The 18,332-nt window shown below is 67.9% G+C and overlaps 3 protein-coding genes across 4 annotated transcripts in view; 2 read left to right on the top strand and 1 right to left on the bottom strand.

The window, feature by feature from the left end:
• The window catches only part of NOS1AP (nitric oxide synthase 1 adaptor protein), an 87,308-nt gene extending 82,049 nt beyond the window's left edge, over positions 1–5,259 (top strand). For both annotated transcript variants that reach the window (XM_039839836.1, XM_039839837.1), the window contains exons 9-10: positions 3,642–3,807; positions 4,883–5,259. In XM_039839836.1, the coding sequence (XP_039695770.1) occupies positions 3,642–3,807; positions 4,883–5,259 (543 nt within the window). The remainder of the gene's footprint in view (positions 1–3,641; positions 3,808–4,882) is intronic.
• CUNH1orf226 (chromosome unknown C1orf226 homolog) lies at positions 5,139–18,291 on the top strand. Its single transcript, XM_039839838.1, has 3 exons — positions 5,139–5,247; positions 15,376–15,676; positions 16,153–18,291. The coding sequence occupies exons 2-3, from the start codon at positions 15,387–15,389 to the stop codon at positions 16,592–16,594; spliced, it is 732 nt and encodes a 243-aa protein (XP_039695772.1). The 5' UTR covers positions 5,139–5,247; positions 15,376–15,386; the 3' UTR covers positions 16,595–18,291.
• Positions 9,636–12,454, bottom strand: SPATA46 (spermatogenesis associated 46). Its single transcript, XM_039839839.1, has 2 exons — positions 11,722–12,454; positions 9,636–10,819 (listed from the first exon to the last, which is right to left on the bottom strand). The coding sequence occupies exons 1-2, from the start codon at positions 11,822–11,824 to the stop codon at positions 9,744–9,746; spliced, it is 1,179 nt and encodes a 392-aa protein (XP_039695773.1). The 5' UTR covers positions 11,825–12,454; the 3' UTR covers positions 9,636–9,743.
• Positions 18,292–18,332: the final 41 nt, after the last annotated feature.

Genomic DNA, 18,332 nt, shown 5'->3' with positions numbered 1-18,332 from the left:
AATTCGAAGTCACTGCTCGGTAGTAGAGAAGCTGTTTCTGAGTACAGTCTGCACAGGAAGTGTGGTGGTGGCCGCTCCGTCACAAAGCCAGGGACCTGTGACTTCTCATGCTTCTCGTGTCACAGTGACACCCTGAGAGTCTGTCAGCAGCACGCCACTGCCCTGGCCCTCTCCTCGGAGATGTGACCTAGAGCAGGGCAGGCCAGGGTGTGGGGTCGCGGGCCCCTTCACGGGCCTCAGCCTGGCCACGCCCGCAGGCCGGGCGCCCTTAGCCTGCGCCCCGCATCTGTTGGTAGGAGATGCCGTGCCCCGGTTGCCTCTCGGTCGGGCCGTGACATGCTCGAAAGACCACCTTAGTGCACCCGTGTCCCACGCTGGGGAAAGGACTTTGAGTCGCAGACTTCCACAGTCTTAATTCAGCTCAGAGAGGACCGCGAGGCCACCAGTCAGCCCCTGACGGGCTCCTCTACCTCCCTGTGTCCCGAGGGCAGACTCCGGCCACCGTCAGTTGCATCTTTCTTTGCTGCCAGGAGGTGGCAGAGGTGTCCTGCACTTCTTAACAGTGTTCGGCCCCGGGCCTCCCCACCGCCGCCACCCGCACCCCGTCCCACGTCATGGTGGGTGGTGCTGTGGCCTCACACTGGGGCGTACCCCCCCTCTCCTCTGGGTGCGTCCACGTCCCCCTGGTGGCTCCGGGGAAGAGCTGAGGATGATGAGTTTCTTGCAAACACGTGCATCCTGGGGCCCTTGTTACTTACACCTCCACCCACCCGTAGGGGCCAGTCTGGTCCTGCTGTTGCTGGCCCCGGCCTGAGACCTCCTCGGCGTGGCCTGGCTCGGTCTCAGACCTTACGCTCTCCTGGCGTCTCTCCGTGTTGTCAGGGCTGGTCTGGCAGGGCCGCCTTGGTCCTGGAGGTACGGGGCAGAGGTGCTGCTGGCCAGCTGCCCACGGTTCCAGGTTAGATGTAGTGCAGACACCCAGCCCCGACCTGACGCCCCGCCCCCTGCCTCCCGCCCCCCGACCTGGCATGGGGCTGGCCCGGCTGCGCCTGCTTCCTGCTTTTAAATGACCAGATGCTGGGGAGTGTGGCTGGGGGAGTGGCGAGCCTCGAGCCAGTGCTGGGACGTGGCGGTGTCTGTGTGGCCGCAGGCTGTCGCTCTGAGCCTGTGGCTAGTGGGCCGCAGTCGCGTCAGGCCCTCTCTGTCCTGGGTGCCAGCTCCCAGCGATCGCCTGGACAGCCTGGGTGCTGCCGAGCACCGCCTGCACTCCGAGCTCCCTCCTCCACCGGCTGCCACTGCGCTCCTTGTGCAATAAGTGACGGTCACTGAAACTTCACGTTGGAGGTGTGGCCGGCAGAGGCCCTAGACCGAGCATGTGTCCTTGCAGCTGTCCCAGGTGCCAGCACCCTGGCCCCTGCCACGCCCCCGCCTGCGCATGTGGCCGGCACCGGGTCCAGTGTGGGAGGGGGCGCACTGCTCTGGTTCTCTGCCCCACGTGCCTGTGCTCCTCACTTCAGCCTGGCCCTGCCCCCACTTCCGATGGAGGAGCCGGAGTCCAGGCAAGTGGGCCGCGGGCGGCGGGCAGCGGGCGGCGGGCAGCAGTCTGGGGCACTGGACGGGCTGAGGGCGGGAATCCATTTCGGGTGGCCTGGAGCCGGGGGGTGCAGGGTGGAACTGCAGCTGGACACTGCACTCCTGAGTGGCCTTCACGACAGCCTGTGACCAGGCCGGTCGTGGCCAAGGCACTCACGCTCCGACCCAGAGAGTGTGGCCGCGCCTCCCAGAGGCCAACGCGGCCTGCGGCCGTGGAGGCGTCTGGGGTCCTGAGGCGGGCGCTGGGCACAATAAACACGTCCCTCTGCGGCGCGGTGTGCTGGGGCAGGCGCTCGGCTCTCTCTGCGGGCTGCACGCGTGGGGACAGACAGGCTCTTTGTTGCCGGGGGCCGGCCACGCAGCGTCCACTCAGCCTAGGGCGGGGTTCACGGGCACAGACTGTCTCAGCTGTATGGAGCCCGACGCACTGTGGCCCCTGCAAAGGCGGACGGCTTGTGGGTGCCGGCCGGGGGCAGCGGCAGCAAGTGCTTGGGGTTCCCGGGGTCTGGAACGGCTGCGGTGCTGCACCCGTGTCTGCAAAGCAGCGTGTGGCCCGGGCCGGCCTGCAGGGCAGCTCCCGCCTCTTCCTCCTCGCCCGGGGACTGCAGGCTCCGTCCCCCGGACATGGAGCCATAGGTGGCTCTCTTGGTTGAGAGATGGGGACAGCGAGGTCCAGGCCGAAGCGAGGTGGCTGCAGTGGCAGAGGGAGGACCTCTGGCTCGTGGCCCCGCTCCTGCTGGCCTGATCTGCTGGGTGTGCAGACGGGGTGTGTGGGCCGAGCGTGGGAGCCGAGCACGGAGCCCCCGCAGGCGCAGTGAGGGTGCCGGCTCCCCGGTCTGTGCGCCTCAGAAAGGCGACCCTTCCGTCTGCTCAGCAGCTCTCTTGACCATCCCCCGCTTGGAACGAGTGGCCTTAGTTGCGGGTGGAAGGTCCAGGCTGCTCCTCCTGTCCCTCAGAACCAGCAGGGCCCAGGGACTCTCGGGAGAAGTGTCTCTGTGCTCCGTTTCCAAGGCGGATAAAGCCTGATAGCCACCCACCACCGGCATCACCCCGCCCCGTTCTCGCCCCCCTGGGTCTCTCTTTGCTGACCTGGGCAGCAGGTGAGGCCGACGTCTGACCAGCTTCATCTGGGCCCTTAGCAGCGCCTCGCAGTGGACAGACTCACTCCAGGTCCCCTGGCCCCCTCGGAGCACTCATGCACGTGGCAGCCTGTCTCCTCAGTGGCTCCACTTAGAAGCAGGGCCCACCCAAGGTCGGTCCTCAAGTTCACGGAGCAGGCAGCCGCCTGCTCTGGATCTTCAGCCACACTCCATTTTTGGTCAAGGAAAACGCTCCTTCCCACAGGCTGCCCTGGAGCAGGCCACCAAGTTCACTCGCCCCCTTCTGGAATGCCCCCAGAGGCCCCTTCTGCACCTCTAAGGTCGCACGTGTGTGAACAGTGTTCCTGCCTGTGGCGTAGCGTCTCTAGGCCAGGGTCTTCCCACTGAGGTCATCCCCACACCCGGTCACACCCGAATTGCAGATGGAGAACCCGGCGGGTGCCATGGGGGTAAGAAAGGCACAGGGGTCAGGGCCCAAAGCCGACACCCACAGACAAGCACGCAGGGCTTCGTGACGACTGCTCCCTTGTTTAGAAAAGGCGCGTGCATCTCCAACTCCTCGGTGTGTCCAGGGGAGGAAAGGTGGTCCAGGGGCTCACTGTCCCTGCTCTGAGCTGGCCCGCCCGTGTGTCCGGGCCTGAACGCGGAAGGCGCCTCTGTCGGGCGTCCGCCCGCGACTGCCGTTGGCCCTGACTGTGGGTGCCTCGCCCCGTCTCCCCGCCACCCACAGGTCCCCCTGCCGATCGGCGCCTCACCCCGTCTCCCCGCCACCCACAGGTCCCCCTGCCGATCGTGACTCACCGTCTCCATGCCCTGGGATCCCCCTGCCCGTCGGCAGCCTCACCCGTCTCCATGCCACGGGTCCCCCCTGCGATCGTGCGCCCGTCTCCGCCACCCACAGGTCCCCCTGCCGATCGGCGCCTCACCCCGTCTCCCCGCCCCCCGCAGGTCCACCTGCTGAAGGAGCAGCTGGCGGCCGAGGCGGCGGCGCGGCTGGAGGCGCAGGCCCGCGTGCACCAGCTGCTGCTGCAGAACCGCGACGCGCTGCAGCACGTCTCCCTGCTGGTCGGCCAGGTGCGGGAGCTGGAGCGGAGGCTGTCGGGACAGAGCGCCAGTAAGCCCGGCCGCCCGGCCCCGCCACCCCACGGGCTCCCCCCGCGCTCAGGTGCCTCACGGCCCCCGACCTGCCCCACTGTCTCACAGGAGTCAAGGCCGCTTGTTTGTCCTGTCCGCACCCTCCGTGGGGCACACGCAGCGGGGCCAGAGGAGCCTTGGCTGTCTACTAGTCTAGTGCCCGGACGTGACCTCGAGTGTCACCGCCACATGTCCCTTCATCTCCCTGTGGGGACGCGTGCCGTCCCGAGGCCACCCAGACTCCCAGTGTGCCCACTGCAGGTCGTGCTCTGCTGAGCTCTGCCGGGGCCTGGCCGCTCGCGGGCTGCCCTCTGCCCTGTGCATTTCACAGCCCCGCGGCGCACTAGAGGCTGCTGGCCTCCTGATGGCTGCGCGGTGGCTAAGGCAGAGGGGCCACTGGCCGGCCCCCGTGCTGCTGAGCGCACAGGTTCCTGGCCGCGGCCTCCGTGCCCAGCTGTCTCCAACCAGACTGGGTTGAGCCAGAAGACCGCACACGGCCACACCGCCCCCTGAACTCGTCTGGGCTGTTGGCATGCCCGCTCTGTGTTGCCTGTGGGCCAGCACACGTCCACTGGTCACCTGTCGTGGCAGAGACTGCGACAGGATTTTGTGTGCATGATCTCAGTCCCTGTAGACGTGGGTAATGTGCCCACGTCAGAGACGAGGAAACCCACTCGGGTTAAGGATGAGAAGGTGTGGAGCTGAGGGTCACACCGGCAGGCCCCCAAGCTATCCCCCAGTCCCAGGCCCGGTCCCCGAGGCTGGACGGCGGGAAGTCTGTGTGGCCTGGGACACGGCGGCGGAAGGCCTGGCCCGGGACCGCACAGCAGGAAGCCTCTGGGCCTCGTGTTTCTGTGTGCTGAGCCCCTGCTCCCCTCTAGTTAGTGCCAACTCACAAGGCCACACTGAAGGTCACCCCTGCACCCTCCTTGCCACACCCCTGTGAGGCCGTTCTGTGGGCGGGCGTGTCACCTGCCTGGAGCTGTGGGGTGGGGGGGAGGGGGTTGTCCCGAACCCGGCACCCTGCTGACACCCTCCTCCTCCTCTCTCCGCAGGGGGCTCCCAGGACAGCCTGCTGGAGATCGCCTTCCGCTCAGGCGCCCTGCCCGTGCTCTGCGACCCCAGCACCCCGAAGCCGGAGGACCTGCCCTCGCCGCCCCCGGGCGCGGGCCTGGCTGAGCTGGCGCACGCGGCGGGCAGCCCCCTAGGTAGGCACGACTGCTTGGTGCGGCTGGAGTGCTTCCGCCTGCCCGCGGCGGCCCCGGGCCCGCCGCTGCTGGGCAGCCTGGAGCTGCTGCGGTTCCGCGAGTCAGGCATCGCCTCCGAGGACGAGTCCGCCAGCGAGGACAGCGAGGAGGACCCGCCCCGCCTGCAGCACCTGCGGCGGCGCCAGGCGCTGGGCGACAGCCTCGACGACGAGGTGGCCGTGTAGGCGGGGCCGGGAGGGGGCGCTGCCGTGCTGGCTGCCGGCACAGTTACCGCTTCAGACGAGGAGACGGGGCACCGGCTCCCTGAGGCCGTCGGCTCCTCCCCCGCTGCAGTGTGTGGGCCGGGGGCCTTGCGGGCCCGCGGCTTTGGGACAGAGTTCCCCGGAGGACACCCCGTGCTGCGTCTGTGTGCCCAGCAGCCCCTCGCGCTCCCCGCTCTGTGGCTGGACTGGACTGGGAAGGGGGCGTCGTACGTTCTCAGGTGCTTTGTGTGAGGGTGTTCGGGTCGCCCGACCCTGCCCCGCGGACAGGGTGGTCTCTTCGGTGTGAGCGTGCACGTGGGCCGTGTCACGTGGTGTGAGCCGAGCTGCACCCACACGTGTTCCGTGGCTGGGTGTTAGTGTCGCTTCACTGGGAGCTGGTGCTGGACAGCGCCCAGGCCCTGCTGGGAATGCCCGTGGGAGAATGGCCTCTCTGCGGCCACCGGTCACTCTGGTCTGCCCACTTCCCGCCTGCGAGCCCCAGCGCTCCGCGTCCTGCCCGGGCTACGCCGCTGCAGCTTTCCGAGCGTCCTGCCCCCGAAGGCCTCAGAGCCCCTGAGCCCGACGCCCCTCGGCCAGCCCGCACTGGGCGGGAGCGGTCGGTTCTCACTGCGAAACAGGAGCAGGAGCCGGTGGCCAAGACAGCGCAGGTGCCCTCTTCAGAATCACTGCCACTTGGGTCAGGGGCCACCGCTGTGCCACCCTCGCCCGGGTCTGCGGGCCGGTCCTTGAGCCCAGCGAGCAGCCGTTTTGCCATCTCGGCCCCACGCGGTCCCTGTGCCTGCGGGCGGCTCCGCTGGCTTCAGGGAGGCGGGAGGGCCGTGGACGGCTGCCAGGGGCCCGAGCAGTGCGTTCAGGGAAGTAGGTCTTTGTACTGGGCGACAGGTGACAGGCCATTCGAGGGTCAGTTGGTGAGGATGAGGCTGCCCCACAAAGGAGGTCCTCGGCCGTGATGTCGCTTTGTAATCTACGCGAGTGGCAGCGAGTGGCAGCTTCGTGTCAGCCTGGGTGTCGGAGGCGGGACGGCCGCGTGCGTGGGAAGGGCCCGTGGGCGCGTGCGGCTGGTGGCAAGGGCCGTGGGCCTCTGGGGTGTGGGAACCAGCGGTGGACTGGGTCGAGGAGGTGGCTCTGCTCATCTCATCCCCTGGTCAGTGTGGGGCTGGGTGCAGGTTCGTGAGGACAGGGCAGCTGGAACCAGGGGCTCCCCCAGCGGGTGCCCGGGCATCACAGCACTGGTGCCTTCGGGGGTGCAGGGCCCGGCCTCGAGGCCCACTGCCTGCAGGCCGGCGCCGAGGACCCAGTCTAGTGAAGCCAGTGGGCTGGGGGTGGGTGTGGCTGGCTCTGATGGCCAGGTGAGAGCTGGGTGGGGACAGGTCCTCCAGGGGCCCTGATGGGCCTGTGGAGGGAGGAGAGGAACTGGACCGGGGACCCTCGCCCAGAGTGCTCCCCGGGGTCCAGGCGCCTGCCTTGGCCTCATCCTCCACAGGGAGACCCAGACCAGCACCTGCGGGGGCTGCGGGGGTGGGAGACACAGGACAGCTCCAGGGGCCGTGAAGGGGAGCCCTGCAGACCCGACGTCCCCTGCACGTCCCCAGCCCCGACTCCTCGCTCTGCAGCTCAGCCCTGTCCCCTCTAACGCACCTCTGCTCAAGCTTATGTGGAGGACAAGTGGACGCCAGGGCCACCTGCCTTCATGTGTGCCCCAGACCCCCGGGACGCGCAGGCTCGGGGCTCGGGAGGCCTCAGCATGGAGCGGGGGCAAAGTGCGCAGACGGAACTGTGCGGACTCTCGCCTCGCGCTGCCCGTCACCGCTCCCTCCAGACCTTGCCTCTCGCCTCCGTTTTACTCTGCCCCCTGCTGCTGACACTTTGCCGTTAACTCTGTGGGCTCAACTCTCTGGGAAGACTCTGGTCATGCAAGTGCCCTTACCCCCGGGGGTGTCACTGTCTGTGGCTTTTGCTAATAAACCTCTCTTTTTTCTAAAAGCTTTCTCTTGTCTTTTCTTGCTCCTGCGCCCCCCCCTGCCTCCCTCTTCCTGTGCCCACCTCTTCCTGTCCCCTCACTCCCGCCCCTTCCCAAGCCAGGCCTCAGCGCCCAGGCAGCGCTGTTGGAAGCAGCCCCCGCGTCCCCGAGGGGGGCGATGGGGCCTCTGGCTGGAGCCCACGCGGCTGCCCCAGTGGTTCTCGTCCGGACAGGTGGCAACATCTGGAGATGGTTTTGACCTCCACAAGTGGGGGAGGGATGCTGTTGGCAGGTAGCGCATGGATCAGGGACGCCACCAAAGCCCCGCAGAACGCAGGCAGCCGACGTGCCAGCCGTGCAAAGGGACAAGCCCCATGGACAGCGTTCCCAGCTCTCCCGGCCCAGGCCTGTCACCGGCCAGTGTGCGGGGGTGTGGCAGTGGCAGCCAGTTCAAGTGCTTCAGAAAGCATGACGTCATAGCCATTCTGAGACATCACCGAGCCTGTCGAGGCCACGCCGTCCCTGGCTGCACATCCAAAGCACACGGTCGGTCGGGCAGCTTGTTCCAGAGCCGTCTGCACGGAAGGCCAGGCAGCCACTGCCTGCGTGGCCTAGAGGGGTTCGCATGTCACGGCCACATAGCTCCGACGCAGGGTGCGGCTCTTCTGTGAGGTGTGGGGGGATGTGGCGGGGAGGCGGGGTGTTCATGCCACGAGGGGCTCAGGGACCCAAGAGCTGATGTCACGAGAGTCAGGCTGCTGTGGCCGGGGCTCCGTGTGGTGTGGCGGCAGCATCAGCTGAGCCGGCCCTCGTCTGGCCGGGCAGACTGACGAGCCGCATTGTCTCGTGTGTAAGATGCGGCTAAAACACGCCATGGAGAGTGGCCGAGATCGCGTCCAGGCGCCCTGCAGGGCAGTCGCGCCTGCGCCGGTCAGCAGTGCCCTGCTGGGCGCACTTCCCGCTGTGCCCACATGGCACTCGGGACCGGACCGGAGAGTCGCCAGGTCCCAGTCACGCAACCTCGGTGTGCAGGGCGCACCTCGTCCCCGGGAAAAGTGCAGCTCAAGCGCCTGCCGGCAGCGCATGCCACGTGCCGTGACCCCTGGGTGGCCCCGGTGGTGGCTGCCCTTGTGTCGAGCGTGTTCTGTGCCCGTGACACGGCGCCCTGGAGGAGGGAGCGTGAGCAGACGGGCCGGTTCTTCCCTGGCTCCCGCAGACTGTGCGGAACTCCGAGCAGCCTTCTTGCCCCCACCCCTCCCTGTAGCCCCTCCAGAGCCCAGCCGAGGGACACGCGTGATAGTGACATGCGCGCAGAGAAGTCTGCATGGGCCCAAGCGGATTTCCCATCTAGGCGAACAAGAGCAGAGTGAGCATCGGGCACCTGCCCAGAGTCACTCACCTGCGCTTCAGGGAGCCAGGGCCAGGCGGTGAGCTCAGGGCGGTGGGCGGTGGGCAAGGAGCGGGGTCAGGCGCAGGACCGGGAGGGGCCTCGCGGCTCGGGCAGGGTTGAGCCGCTGCCGCCGGGCTCTACCACGTGACATGCCTGCGGGAGACGCGTGGGTGCCCGGAGGGTGAGGCCACCTTACTCCCCACCTGTTGGCCACCTGGTGGGTGGCAGGAGCAAAGGGAGGTTGGTGCCAGGGGCCTGAGAGGGACCGCAGCCCCAAGTCACAGGGAGTGGGGATAGGGGGCCCGGAGAGGCCGCTGAGCTGTGAGCCGCACAGTGGGGGACACGGCGGCGCCCCGCGCCACTGGGCCCAGTCGGCGGCATGCTTGTTCAGAGATGGGGAGGGCCGGGCCGCCCGCGGGTCTGCCGTCATGGTGGCGCACGCCGCAGAGATGCCACAGTCTGTTCCGCCTCCGCCAGAGCAGCTTTCCTCGTGGGGGGCTGTGGCATGCGTGGCAGGGCGCCCCCTCTGCCTTCCGCACAGAGACACGCCCTCCCTGCCCCAGCCCTCAGGAGCTCTCACCCCCAAGCAGCTCCCGGACCATGCGGGGTCCCTGCCAGCGGAGGCTTCCCCACGCCAGCGCGGAACAGCGCTCGGCCCCCGTCCCTCAGTGCGGGCTCCCCGAGCTGAGGCCGGGATGGGTCACCGAGGGAGCAGCGTGAGGGCCAGGCCCTCCCTCCAGGGCCATGCCCGAGTCACCTGCTGAGCTGCTTAGAACGAGTTGCCAGGCCACCCAGAGTGTCTGGTGCGGCCGGCCTCGGGGGGCCTGAGAATTTTGTTTCTAACAGGTTCTCACGGGTGCTGACACTGCAGTCTGGGCACCTCACTTTGAGAGCCACCGTCTTAGAGGAGACTCTCAGCCTTCAGGAATTGCCAGGGGCGGGGGTGGCCGATGTCCCCGGCAGCTTAGCTGCAGGGGCGGGGGTGGCGGCAAGGACGGCAGGCGTGCAGGGCCCTTGGGCGCGGCCGGGCTGTGACTTGCCGCTTTATTGGCATCGCTGTGGCATGAGGGGGCGTGGTCATTCGCCTGGCCTGGCCTACTGGGAGGCCTGGCAGCTGGCCGAGGAGGAGAACCTGTCCCCAGGCCGGGCCCACTGCTCCTTGCCCCAGAGGGCTTTGAGCCGGCGGTAGTACACCCTGCAGCTGAAGCCCTCCTTGAAGCCACCCCTGATGTGGCTCTTGAGGGACCGCAAGCTAGGGTACATGCGGCAGCAGGCCGCACACTTGTAGCCACTCTGCTGGGCTGGGTGCCACCTGGAGGCCATGAGGATGTCCTGGGACGTGATGGAGTCCACGGCGTCCGGGCCGTGCCTGGGCTTCTGCGTGGCCTCTCGCGGACACGTGTCCTCCGGGGAGGAGGAGGAGCAGACGCTCTCAGCCAGACCCTCGGGAAGGCCGCCGTCCCCCCGGCCCTCGTCCCACAGCGCCTCTGGGAAGCTGCGGGCCTCCAGGCGGCTCTCCACGTCCGCACACACGAAGTAGCTGTAAGGGGAGAACCACGGCCGGTAGACAGTGCAGTTCCGCCTCAGCTGCTCCCCGCTCTGGGCGTCCCCTAAGACGCAGTCTGCAAAGGAGAGGGCTGGGTCTGACGCTGCGCCTCGGGCAGGCCGGGGCAGGTCTGGGGTGGCTGGAGGCCGGGCAGCAGCAAGCAGGCAGATGTGACCTCGGGCCACCTCCACCCGCCCCCCGCCCGGGGTCTGCGTGGGGAGCGGCGGGGCCGCCCTTCCTGGCCCTGCTTTGGTCTGGTGTGGAGACGGCCTCCCCCCGCGCTGAGCCCGGGGTCTGTCGGTGCCTCCTTGGGGGACAGACAGGGCACAGCCAGACCGCCCGCCTCCCGCAGGCCCCCCCGCTGCCAGTACCAGCCTCACTGCCCACCGCACCCGAGAGGGGGAGCAGAGAAGCCAGGGGCCCCAGCAGGGGACCCGAGGGGACCGCGGGGGAGGCAGCACGCAGGCACCTTCTCTAGGGCTCCCCGTCTCCCCGCTCCAAGACGCCTCACCTGGAGAGAGCAGCGCGTGCCGCAGCCTGTGCCGGAGGGCGCTGCTCGCGAGCGGCGGGGGCCGCGCCTGCGCCGGGCTGGGCGCCGCGGTGGGGAGCGCGCTCTTCGCGATGTCTGCGGTGCAGAAGGGGCTCGGTGAGCTGAGGGGGCGCGGTCCCTTCGTGTCCCACCCGGGACGTGCCCGCAGGCCCAACCTGGGCGCTGCGTGGCAACCCCCAGGTGAAGAGGGCCCTCTGCTGCCCCCAGAGGCGGAGCGGTCCTGAGGGCGTCCTTGGGAACTCCAAGTGGGGCCAGTGGTTCCTGAGCGGCAGGTCCAGGGGAGGCTCCCACCGGGGCGCGCTCTCAGCCCCCCTGCAGCTCAGCACGCGTGTGTGTGCGTGCACGCGTTCGTCGGTGTTCGGGAGGCGGTCTCGTGCGTGCGAGGATGTTGGGGGTCCTGTGTGTGCATCCCTTGGGTGCACGATGTCCAGAAGGGGGTCCCGTGTGCACGTCGATGTCCGGGAGGGGTCCCATGTGCAGGGGAGTTGCCCGCAGGGCTGGATGGAAAGGCCGACTCTGGCCGGGTAGTCTGTGGTCAGTGCCTGAGCCTCTGCATTTCTAAGCGGCTCTCGCGATGCTGACGCTGTAGGGGCACGGACCACAGTGCCAATACCATGTCACAACGTCTGCCCTCGGCGGCCCTCCTCTGAGGCTGCCGCGGCCGGGCTGGTGCGTCTGGGTTCCCAGGGTCAGGACAGGGCTAGGCCAGTGGGCGCCCCACGCAGACGAGCTGTCAGCTCCAGACGCCACGTGGGTCCAAGAGGCAAAACTTAGACAACAGTGTCCCCCACCCTTCCCTGGCCAGAAGCGAACCAACCCTGGGACTTCTCAGCAAGAATGCGGCATTTGGAAAAGCCATTTTCTCCCATGTGTAATGTGACTTTCTCACTAAATCGTGGTCCTGTGACACCATCTGGTAGAGTACTCAAAAGCTTCAAACACTACATTTTTGTGGCCCTAGTGGCACCAGAGTTTACCTGGCAAGCTGGTGGCGCGTGAGGACATAATGTCGGGAAAGGCGCTCGGGGCCGAGGAGGAAATCCGCGGTCCCGAGATGCTTAGGAGTGAGAAGCTCTCCATGCTCGGACGGACGCGGGCGCCAGCTCCCACGCCGGCTCCCGAGGCGCCCCAGCCGTCTGGGTGGTGGCATTCCGGGCACGGCTGACATCACAAGGAGACCCGTGGTTCTACTCACCCGCCAGGTTCTCTTGCAGAGACGGGTGGGCCTGCTGCGGGCAAGGGTCACACCGTAGAGGGGTCCTGCCTTGTGGCTCCTCGGCGGCCGGTCTAGGCTGGGAGTCCCCAGAGAGAAGGCCTCAGCGTGATGTCGTCTGCCCGCTTTGCTCTTCAGTGCCACTTACGAGCTGCCGCCGTCTCCCTCCGGCTCCGGGGTCTGTCTGAACAAGCCCCTTGCTTCTACCCCCTCTGGGTTTCCTGCTCCTCCCTGTGCACACGTAGACTGCCCCGGGCTGCTGGGAGCTGGGCCACAAAGGCAGAGTCCCTTCGTGTGCACAGGCTTCAGTGTGTTTCCTGGGAGTAGGGACCAGCCATGGCTTTACGGGGTTGGCGCCACCTGCTTTTGGCGAGTCACTGAAGCGCAAGTGGGCTCACCCAACAGCGCTTTGCTCATCGCAAGTGACTTCGGCTGCGACCAGCCTGGGTGCCCCGCTCGCCCGCACGCTGGGGTGAGGTGACGTGCCACTCTGAAGACAGGCCGCAGGTGCCGCGTTCTAGGCAGTCGTGACAGGTGTCAACGAGGTGCTTCAGGGCTCCAGTGGACATGTTGTGCCTTGAGTAGTGGCGGCCTTGCTGTGGCCGAGCTCCGACGGCCCAGCGCTGTCCTCCTGCCTGGCCCGCTCGGCTTGGACGTCTGCCGGACAGCGTGGAGGACGCGTCTCCCTGTGCCCCGTCTCCGCCCCCGTGGACGGAGCCCGCGCGCCGGGGGTGCGGTGTCCGAGCCCACCCACTGCGCCGTTAGCCCTGCGTGGCCGGGCGGACGCCCCGTGTTCATGTGGACCGTGGCGTGGCTGAGCGGCTGCTGGTCTAGAATCTGGTGAGTTGCACACACAGGACAGGTGCATTGGCGCATTCCGCACCGCCAGGCGCCACGGGGCGAAGGGCGGGAGCCGTAGGCGGCCGGGCCTGTGGGCAGGGCTGTGACCGCGCTGTGCTTCGGGTTGGTTCCTGAAGGGTCGTGGGAACTGGGCGTCCGGTTGGTGGGGTGTCCGTGCTGGTGACTCAGGGGACATTCAAGTGGTTGGTCAATATGTAAAATATGTCTCTCTGTTTGTTTCCCACCTGCTTTCTGAGCCCCTTTCTCGGACAGGTAAGAGATCGCCTTTCCTATGGGCGACTTGTATCCCCTGATGTCCCCTCTGTTGGGTGTGCATGTGGGGGTGTATGGAAGTGTTAGAAGGGCCTTGTGCCATTGTTTCAACCACAAAACTCTAGCCCTGGGGGCGCAGAAGTGAAATACTTAGTGCTAAGCTGCAGGAAGGGCCACATCCTCGCATGTGGGGTGAGGGGAGCCCCAGCCAGGCCCACATTGCAGAGAAGGGCAGCTTCTCGCAGCCGGAGCGGGGGCCCGTGGACCAGTCCCGGGGGTGTGGGGGCTGCTTCTGCACGAGGTCGGCCCGCAGCACGGTCAGCTTTTAAGCATTCGTGTGGAAAGTCAACCATTAAACCGGCTTATCGAATGTCTGTTATTGCGCGAGGCCCCGAACTTCACAGAAAATAAACATCACTTATGCTACTGCCCCTGCCCCCAGGAGCTCCCCGCTGTCACAGAGACAGAGCAGACGGACCAGGGTGACAGAGTTGTAGCGGGTGTGGTGGGCTGTCTGCGTTGTGTAAGAATTCCGTGTGTGTGTCCTGAAGGGCAGCAAGGAGCACGGGGTGTCCAGGATGGGGCGGCGCCCACAACTCACTCACGTTTATTAGAAACCATTTTACAACGGCAAAGGCCAGAGCCACATCAGGAAACACAGAGCACCTGGGCCGGGCAGTGACATTCGCGCTGCTCCCCCGTGGCCCCCGCGCCTCCTGGTTTGAGGGAAAATAGTTAAGTGACTTGGTTTCCAAAGGCTTCTCTGCTAGTTTGCAGATACCACAGTTAAGGAAGAATTAGAAGGAAGTGGGGTGTGCTGGGCAAATTATGCAAATCTGCGTGAAAGGGGCCAGGTCTCAGGAGTGGGAGCAGGAGCTGGAGGCCCTGTTGAGAGGGCTGTGGCTTCCCCCCGAGCGTGAGTCTCCGCCTGGAACCCACCTGCCTGAACCGCTGGCCCGGGGAGCGCTCGCTCTGCACCCCGACGTGTCCCCAGTGGCGCTTGCCCTATGCAGCGGTCTAGGTCATTCAGAGGTGGAGGCGGTGGGGTCCGTCCACGGGGGAGGGCTCCAGTCCTCTCCCACGGCTGGCCCCTGTCCCGAGTCCCTTAGAACAGACCTTCTAGGCCGTTGGCTTGGAGGGGTACCTGCCGAAACCACGCAGAGAGCAGCTCCCCGGCCCAGCGCGGGGGAATCGGTCGCGCAAAGGTGGCGGGAGGGAGCATCCTCGCCCGGCTCAGGGAGGCTTGGCGAGGGCGTACTCGGCAGACGGGCTGACAGGAGAGAGGCCACCCCGACTGGAACCCTGCCCAGGGCGACGTTATGGGGCCGCCGCCGGGGGTGGGAGCAGAGTGGGCTGCGGCCCCGAGGTTGAGCTGGGTTCTGGGCAGGCAGAGGTGGCCCGTGCCACTGTGCGGACCGCCTGGCTCTGAGCCGTCTGTATGACACGCGCTGGAGCTGTGCCTTCGGCCTCCGCAGTTCTCTGTCGGCAAGGTGGGTTTGGCCCGTCGACTCCACATGTTTACTGAGCACCTACTGTGTGCCAGGCCCAGGCCAGCTGTCCGAGATACAAAGATGGATGAGACGCAGCCTCGGCCCTGTGCGCGCTCACGACCCGTGGGCCCGCACTGCCCATGACAGGCTTGTTCTAGCAAGGGGCGGTCCCCGGAGCACCGTCCGCAGGCAGGCCTGGCGGGGCCAAGCGGGGCAGGTACCAAGAGGCCCGACTCTAGGGGCGGCAACCGGTTCCGGGCCAGCCTCGCCATAAGTGGCCCTGTGGCTCCGGCCGTTCGTCCCTCTGAGCCCATGTTCTTCGCCTGCGAGTAGACGCCTTGCCGTGCCCGCCTCCCGAGGGCACAGCGAGCTGCGTGTCCGTGCCTCCTGCCTCCTGCCTCCTTGGAGCTGAGCACTGGCCCCGGGGGTGACGCGCTCCGGCCGCTTGGCGCCTGTGTGCAGATGGCAAGTCCTGCCCGCGGAGCCCGCAGGCACTGCGCCCCTGGCTGCTCAGTGGGGTGGCCCCAGTTCCAGGCCGACGCCCCGTCCCTCTGCCAGCTCTGTCCCAGGCCGAGTGGGGGCACCGTGGGAACATCCCACTCCGCTGCCTCGTGCTCATCCTCAGCGGGCTCAGCCACCCAGGCGAGGGGTCAAGCATGAGTCAAGGGCAAGTCAGCTTTCGAGCTGAAGCTGCTCACAGATTAAGTAGTCTCCATCGAGAAGGCGGGGCTGGAAGGTTCGGGGGTGCCTGCTGGACATCCGGAGCCGCGGGCAGGGCGGGGCGCACGGCCCCTCACGGCTCTCTCCCTCCACAGCTGCCTGCGGCATGTTCGAGAACGTGAACGCCGCCCTCACGCCCCAGCCGCAGTCCGGCCGCCCCTTCCCCCGCTCGTCCTGGTCGCCGGCCCCCAGCTCTGCCGCCCTGGGCTCTGCAGAACACGGCGGGCCAGGGCTCTGGGGAGGCGGCAGCCAGCACCTCGAGGACCTGGGCCAGGCCGTGGGAACCAGAGCGAGTGACCTCCTACAGTGCAGAGAGCCCTGGAGCGGGGCCAGTGCGGGCACCGTGGAGGTCAACGCAGCTGCGGAAGCCCAGCTGGCCAGTGGCGGAGGTGGCAGGTGAGTGTAGCCCCCATGCCCACAGGTCTGTGGGCCCACTGGGGGCCAGGGGCCAGCTAGGGTCTCCAGGGGACAGTGACCCCAGGAAGGGATGCAAGGGTGCCATGTGACGCGGGCTGGGCCCCAGGCCTCACGCGCCCTGCAGTGGGCTGCATGGGGAGCGAGCACTGGGCCCTGAGGTTCCAGTTAGGACGACCGAGCGGACGATAACCGCCGTGGCCCAGAAGCTGGAGGTGGACTTGGCGCAGCCGCCGTGAGCTGTGGGCGCCGCCCTGACTGTGGGCGGAGAAGCCAAGGGCCGGGGCGGGAGGGGGGCGGTGGGGGTCCCCGCCGTGTGACGCCTGCGCCCGACAGGGCTTCCTGCCCAGGCTCCACGGTCACAGACCAAGAGCCACCTGCACTCCGGCCACAGGGTCCCCGCGCTGTCCCGGGCGGGGGCGGCCACCGCCAACATGCGTGTCACTGTCCCTTTGCAGGCCGTGGGAAGCGTTCCCCCGCCTGGAGCCCCCGCCGCCTCCCGCGGCCCGGAAGCGCACCCCTCGGGCCCTGAAGACCACACGGGACATGCTGATCTCCTCCCAGCCCGTCCTGAGCAGCCTGGACTGCGGGGCCGAGCTGGTCCCCGGCCAGCCCCAGGACGCTCCGCCCGTCCCCGCAGAGGTCACCATGGACGTGGTGCATGGGGGCGGGGCTCTGCCCAATGGCCAGCCGTCCCTGTCGGTCCCCGACCTGATCCACCAGGACAGCCAGGATGAGGCCAGGCTGAAGGCCACCGAGGGCGGAAGGGCCCCCTCTCCCGGACCTGTCCAGAGAAACAGCCGCTCACTCAGCCCGAGCCCCACCAGCCCGGCTGAGCGGCCAGAGGACAGCGGCCTGGACAGTGAGGGCCCACACCCTGACCTGCTGTCCTTCGAGTAGGGCCCCCACCGCGGCCCCGGCCGGCTCAGCCATCCTCCCAGCGCCATGCTGCCCAGCCGTGGATGGCAGAGGCCGGGGCCGTCCCCACTGGCTCCCTGAGTTCTGGGCCCGGCCGGCTCCGGCTCCTGCTGGGTGGCTGGGTGGGACCTCCCTCTGGCCAGCGTCTCCGCTCCTGCCTCTGCTGGCCTCGGGTCAGGCTGGGCACGATGGCTCTGGCTTGCTGACGGGCGCAGACCCAGAAGGCCACCCACTGATGCGGCCCAGCAAGGCTGCTACTGAGACAGTGCAGGCCCTGGCAGTGGCCCAGCCTTTCTCCCTGTGGGCGCCCGTCCCGGGCCTGGGACCCCCAGCAGCCTTGTCACTGGGGTCTCGGGCAACCCACCTGCCAGGCGCAGAGCTCACTGAGCTGTCCCTGGGCCGGCACAGCGCGCTGCCAGCCGGGAGGGCCGACCAGCTCTGTGGGCACTGCGCCTGGGAAGTGGCTGCACAGCGTGCTCTGGTCTTCTGGGCCCCCAGGAGGTCGGCACTCAGGGTCCCTGGGAGCCAAGCAGAAGTGGGGGGCAGTGGAAGTGGGACAAGGACGGGGCGCAGGCCGCAGGGGATGTGGTGAGAGCCCGGGCCTCTTTGACCTGGCGGCCGCCATCCACTCTGGAGCCAGGTCCGAGCCTCCCGCCCGGGGTCGCTCCCGGCACTGAGGCCACGAGCTTCCCTCTGCTCCCGCCTTTGGGACCCACGTGCGGTGATGCGGCCACCCCACCCTGACTGGGTCCCGCCCTCCGGGGTAACTGCTGTGTGCTGTCGGGGGGTGGGGAGTCCCCCGCTGGGGCCCAGGCCGCAGGAAGAGCCCGTCCCTGTCCTCGAGCAGGGTGGCCGCGTCGCCGCCCTCCCCCGAGCCCCGCACCCCGTTTTCGCTCACTGTTCCGCTCACTTCTCGCCTCAGCCTGGACCCTGCTCCCCACCTCTGTCCCGGCCTCCTCCTCCCAACTCCACCCCGACCCCCGCGATCTGTCTCCTGCCGTCCTGAAAGCAGCGCGGCTCGTGCCTGTCCCCAGGAGGATCCGTGCACACATCGCCCTGTGGGCGAGGGCACACGTGCAGGGCCGTCACAGTAAGGGCATGGGCTGGGACACCTCGCCTGATGTGCAGTGTCCTCTGGACTCGCAACTCGGACGTGAGTTCTCCTGAACGCGGCGGGGTGGGGGCAGGGGGCCTTGGTGCATGGCGCACCCGGCCTGGCCTCCACGGCAGGGGCTCCGTGGGCTCCGACGGGCCTGCGCTCCTCCCAGCACCGGGCGGCTGTGGCTGGGTGACGCTGTGGCCATGGGTGCAAGGCCGCAGGCCCAGCCGGCCCGGGCACCGTGCTCCCTGCCCCACCCTACCCCCAGCCATGCTGCAGCCCTGGCCCTCGACCCCGATCAGCATGGGGTCCTACCAGCGGTCCCAGCACCACCGCCACGGTGACCCAGGGTTCCCCGGACACATCTGACACCAAATAGGGGCTGGGGGCCCTGCTCCAGCGCTGATGGTCCTCCCTGCCCCCCGGCTCAGATCAGCCCCGTCCACCCCGCTTCCCGTGTCCGCGCCCAGCCTGACCGCCCTACGACTGCAGTGTGGCAGCCACCCTGACACGCACGCGTGCTCGCACACGCACACACTGCACACACGCACGCGCACTCCAGCATGCACGCACGCACACATACACATGCAAAGCAGCACACACGCACACACGCATTCACAC

This window comes from Pteropus medius, unplaced genomic scaffold, assembly GCF_902729225.1.
Source record: "Pteropus medius unplaced genomic scaffold, Ma_sr-lr_union100, whole genome shotgun sequence".
Taxonomy (NCBI): domain Eukaryota; kingdom Metazoa; phylum Chordata; class Mammalia; order Chiroptera; family Pteropodidae; genus Pteropus; species Pteropus medius.
Note: the sequence above shows the minus strand (reverse complement) of the source record. Positions and strands in the feature narration are given on the sequence as shown.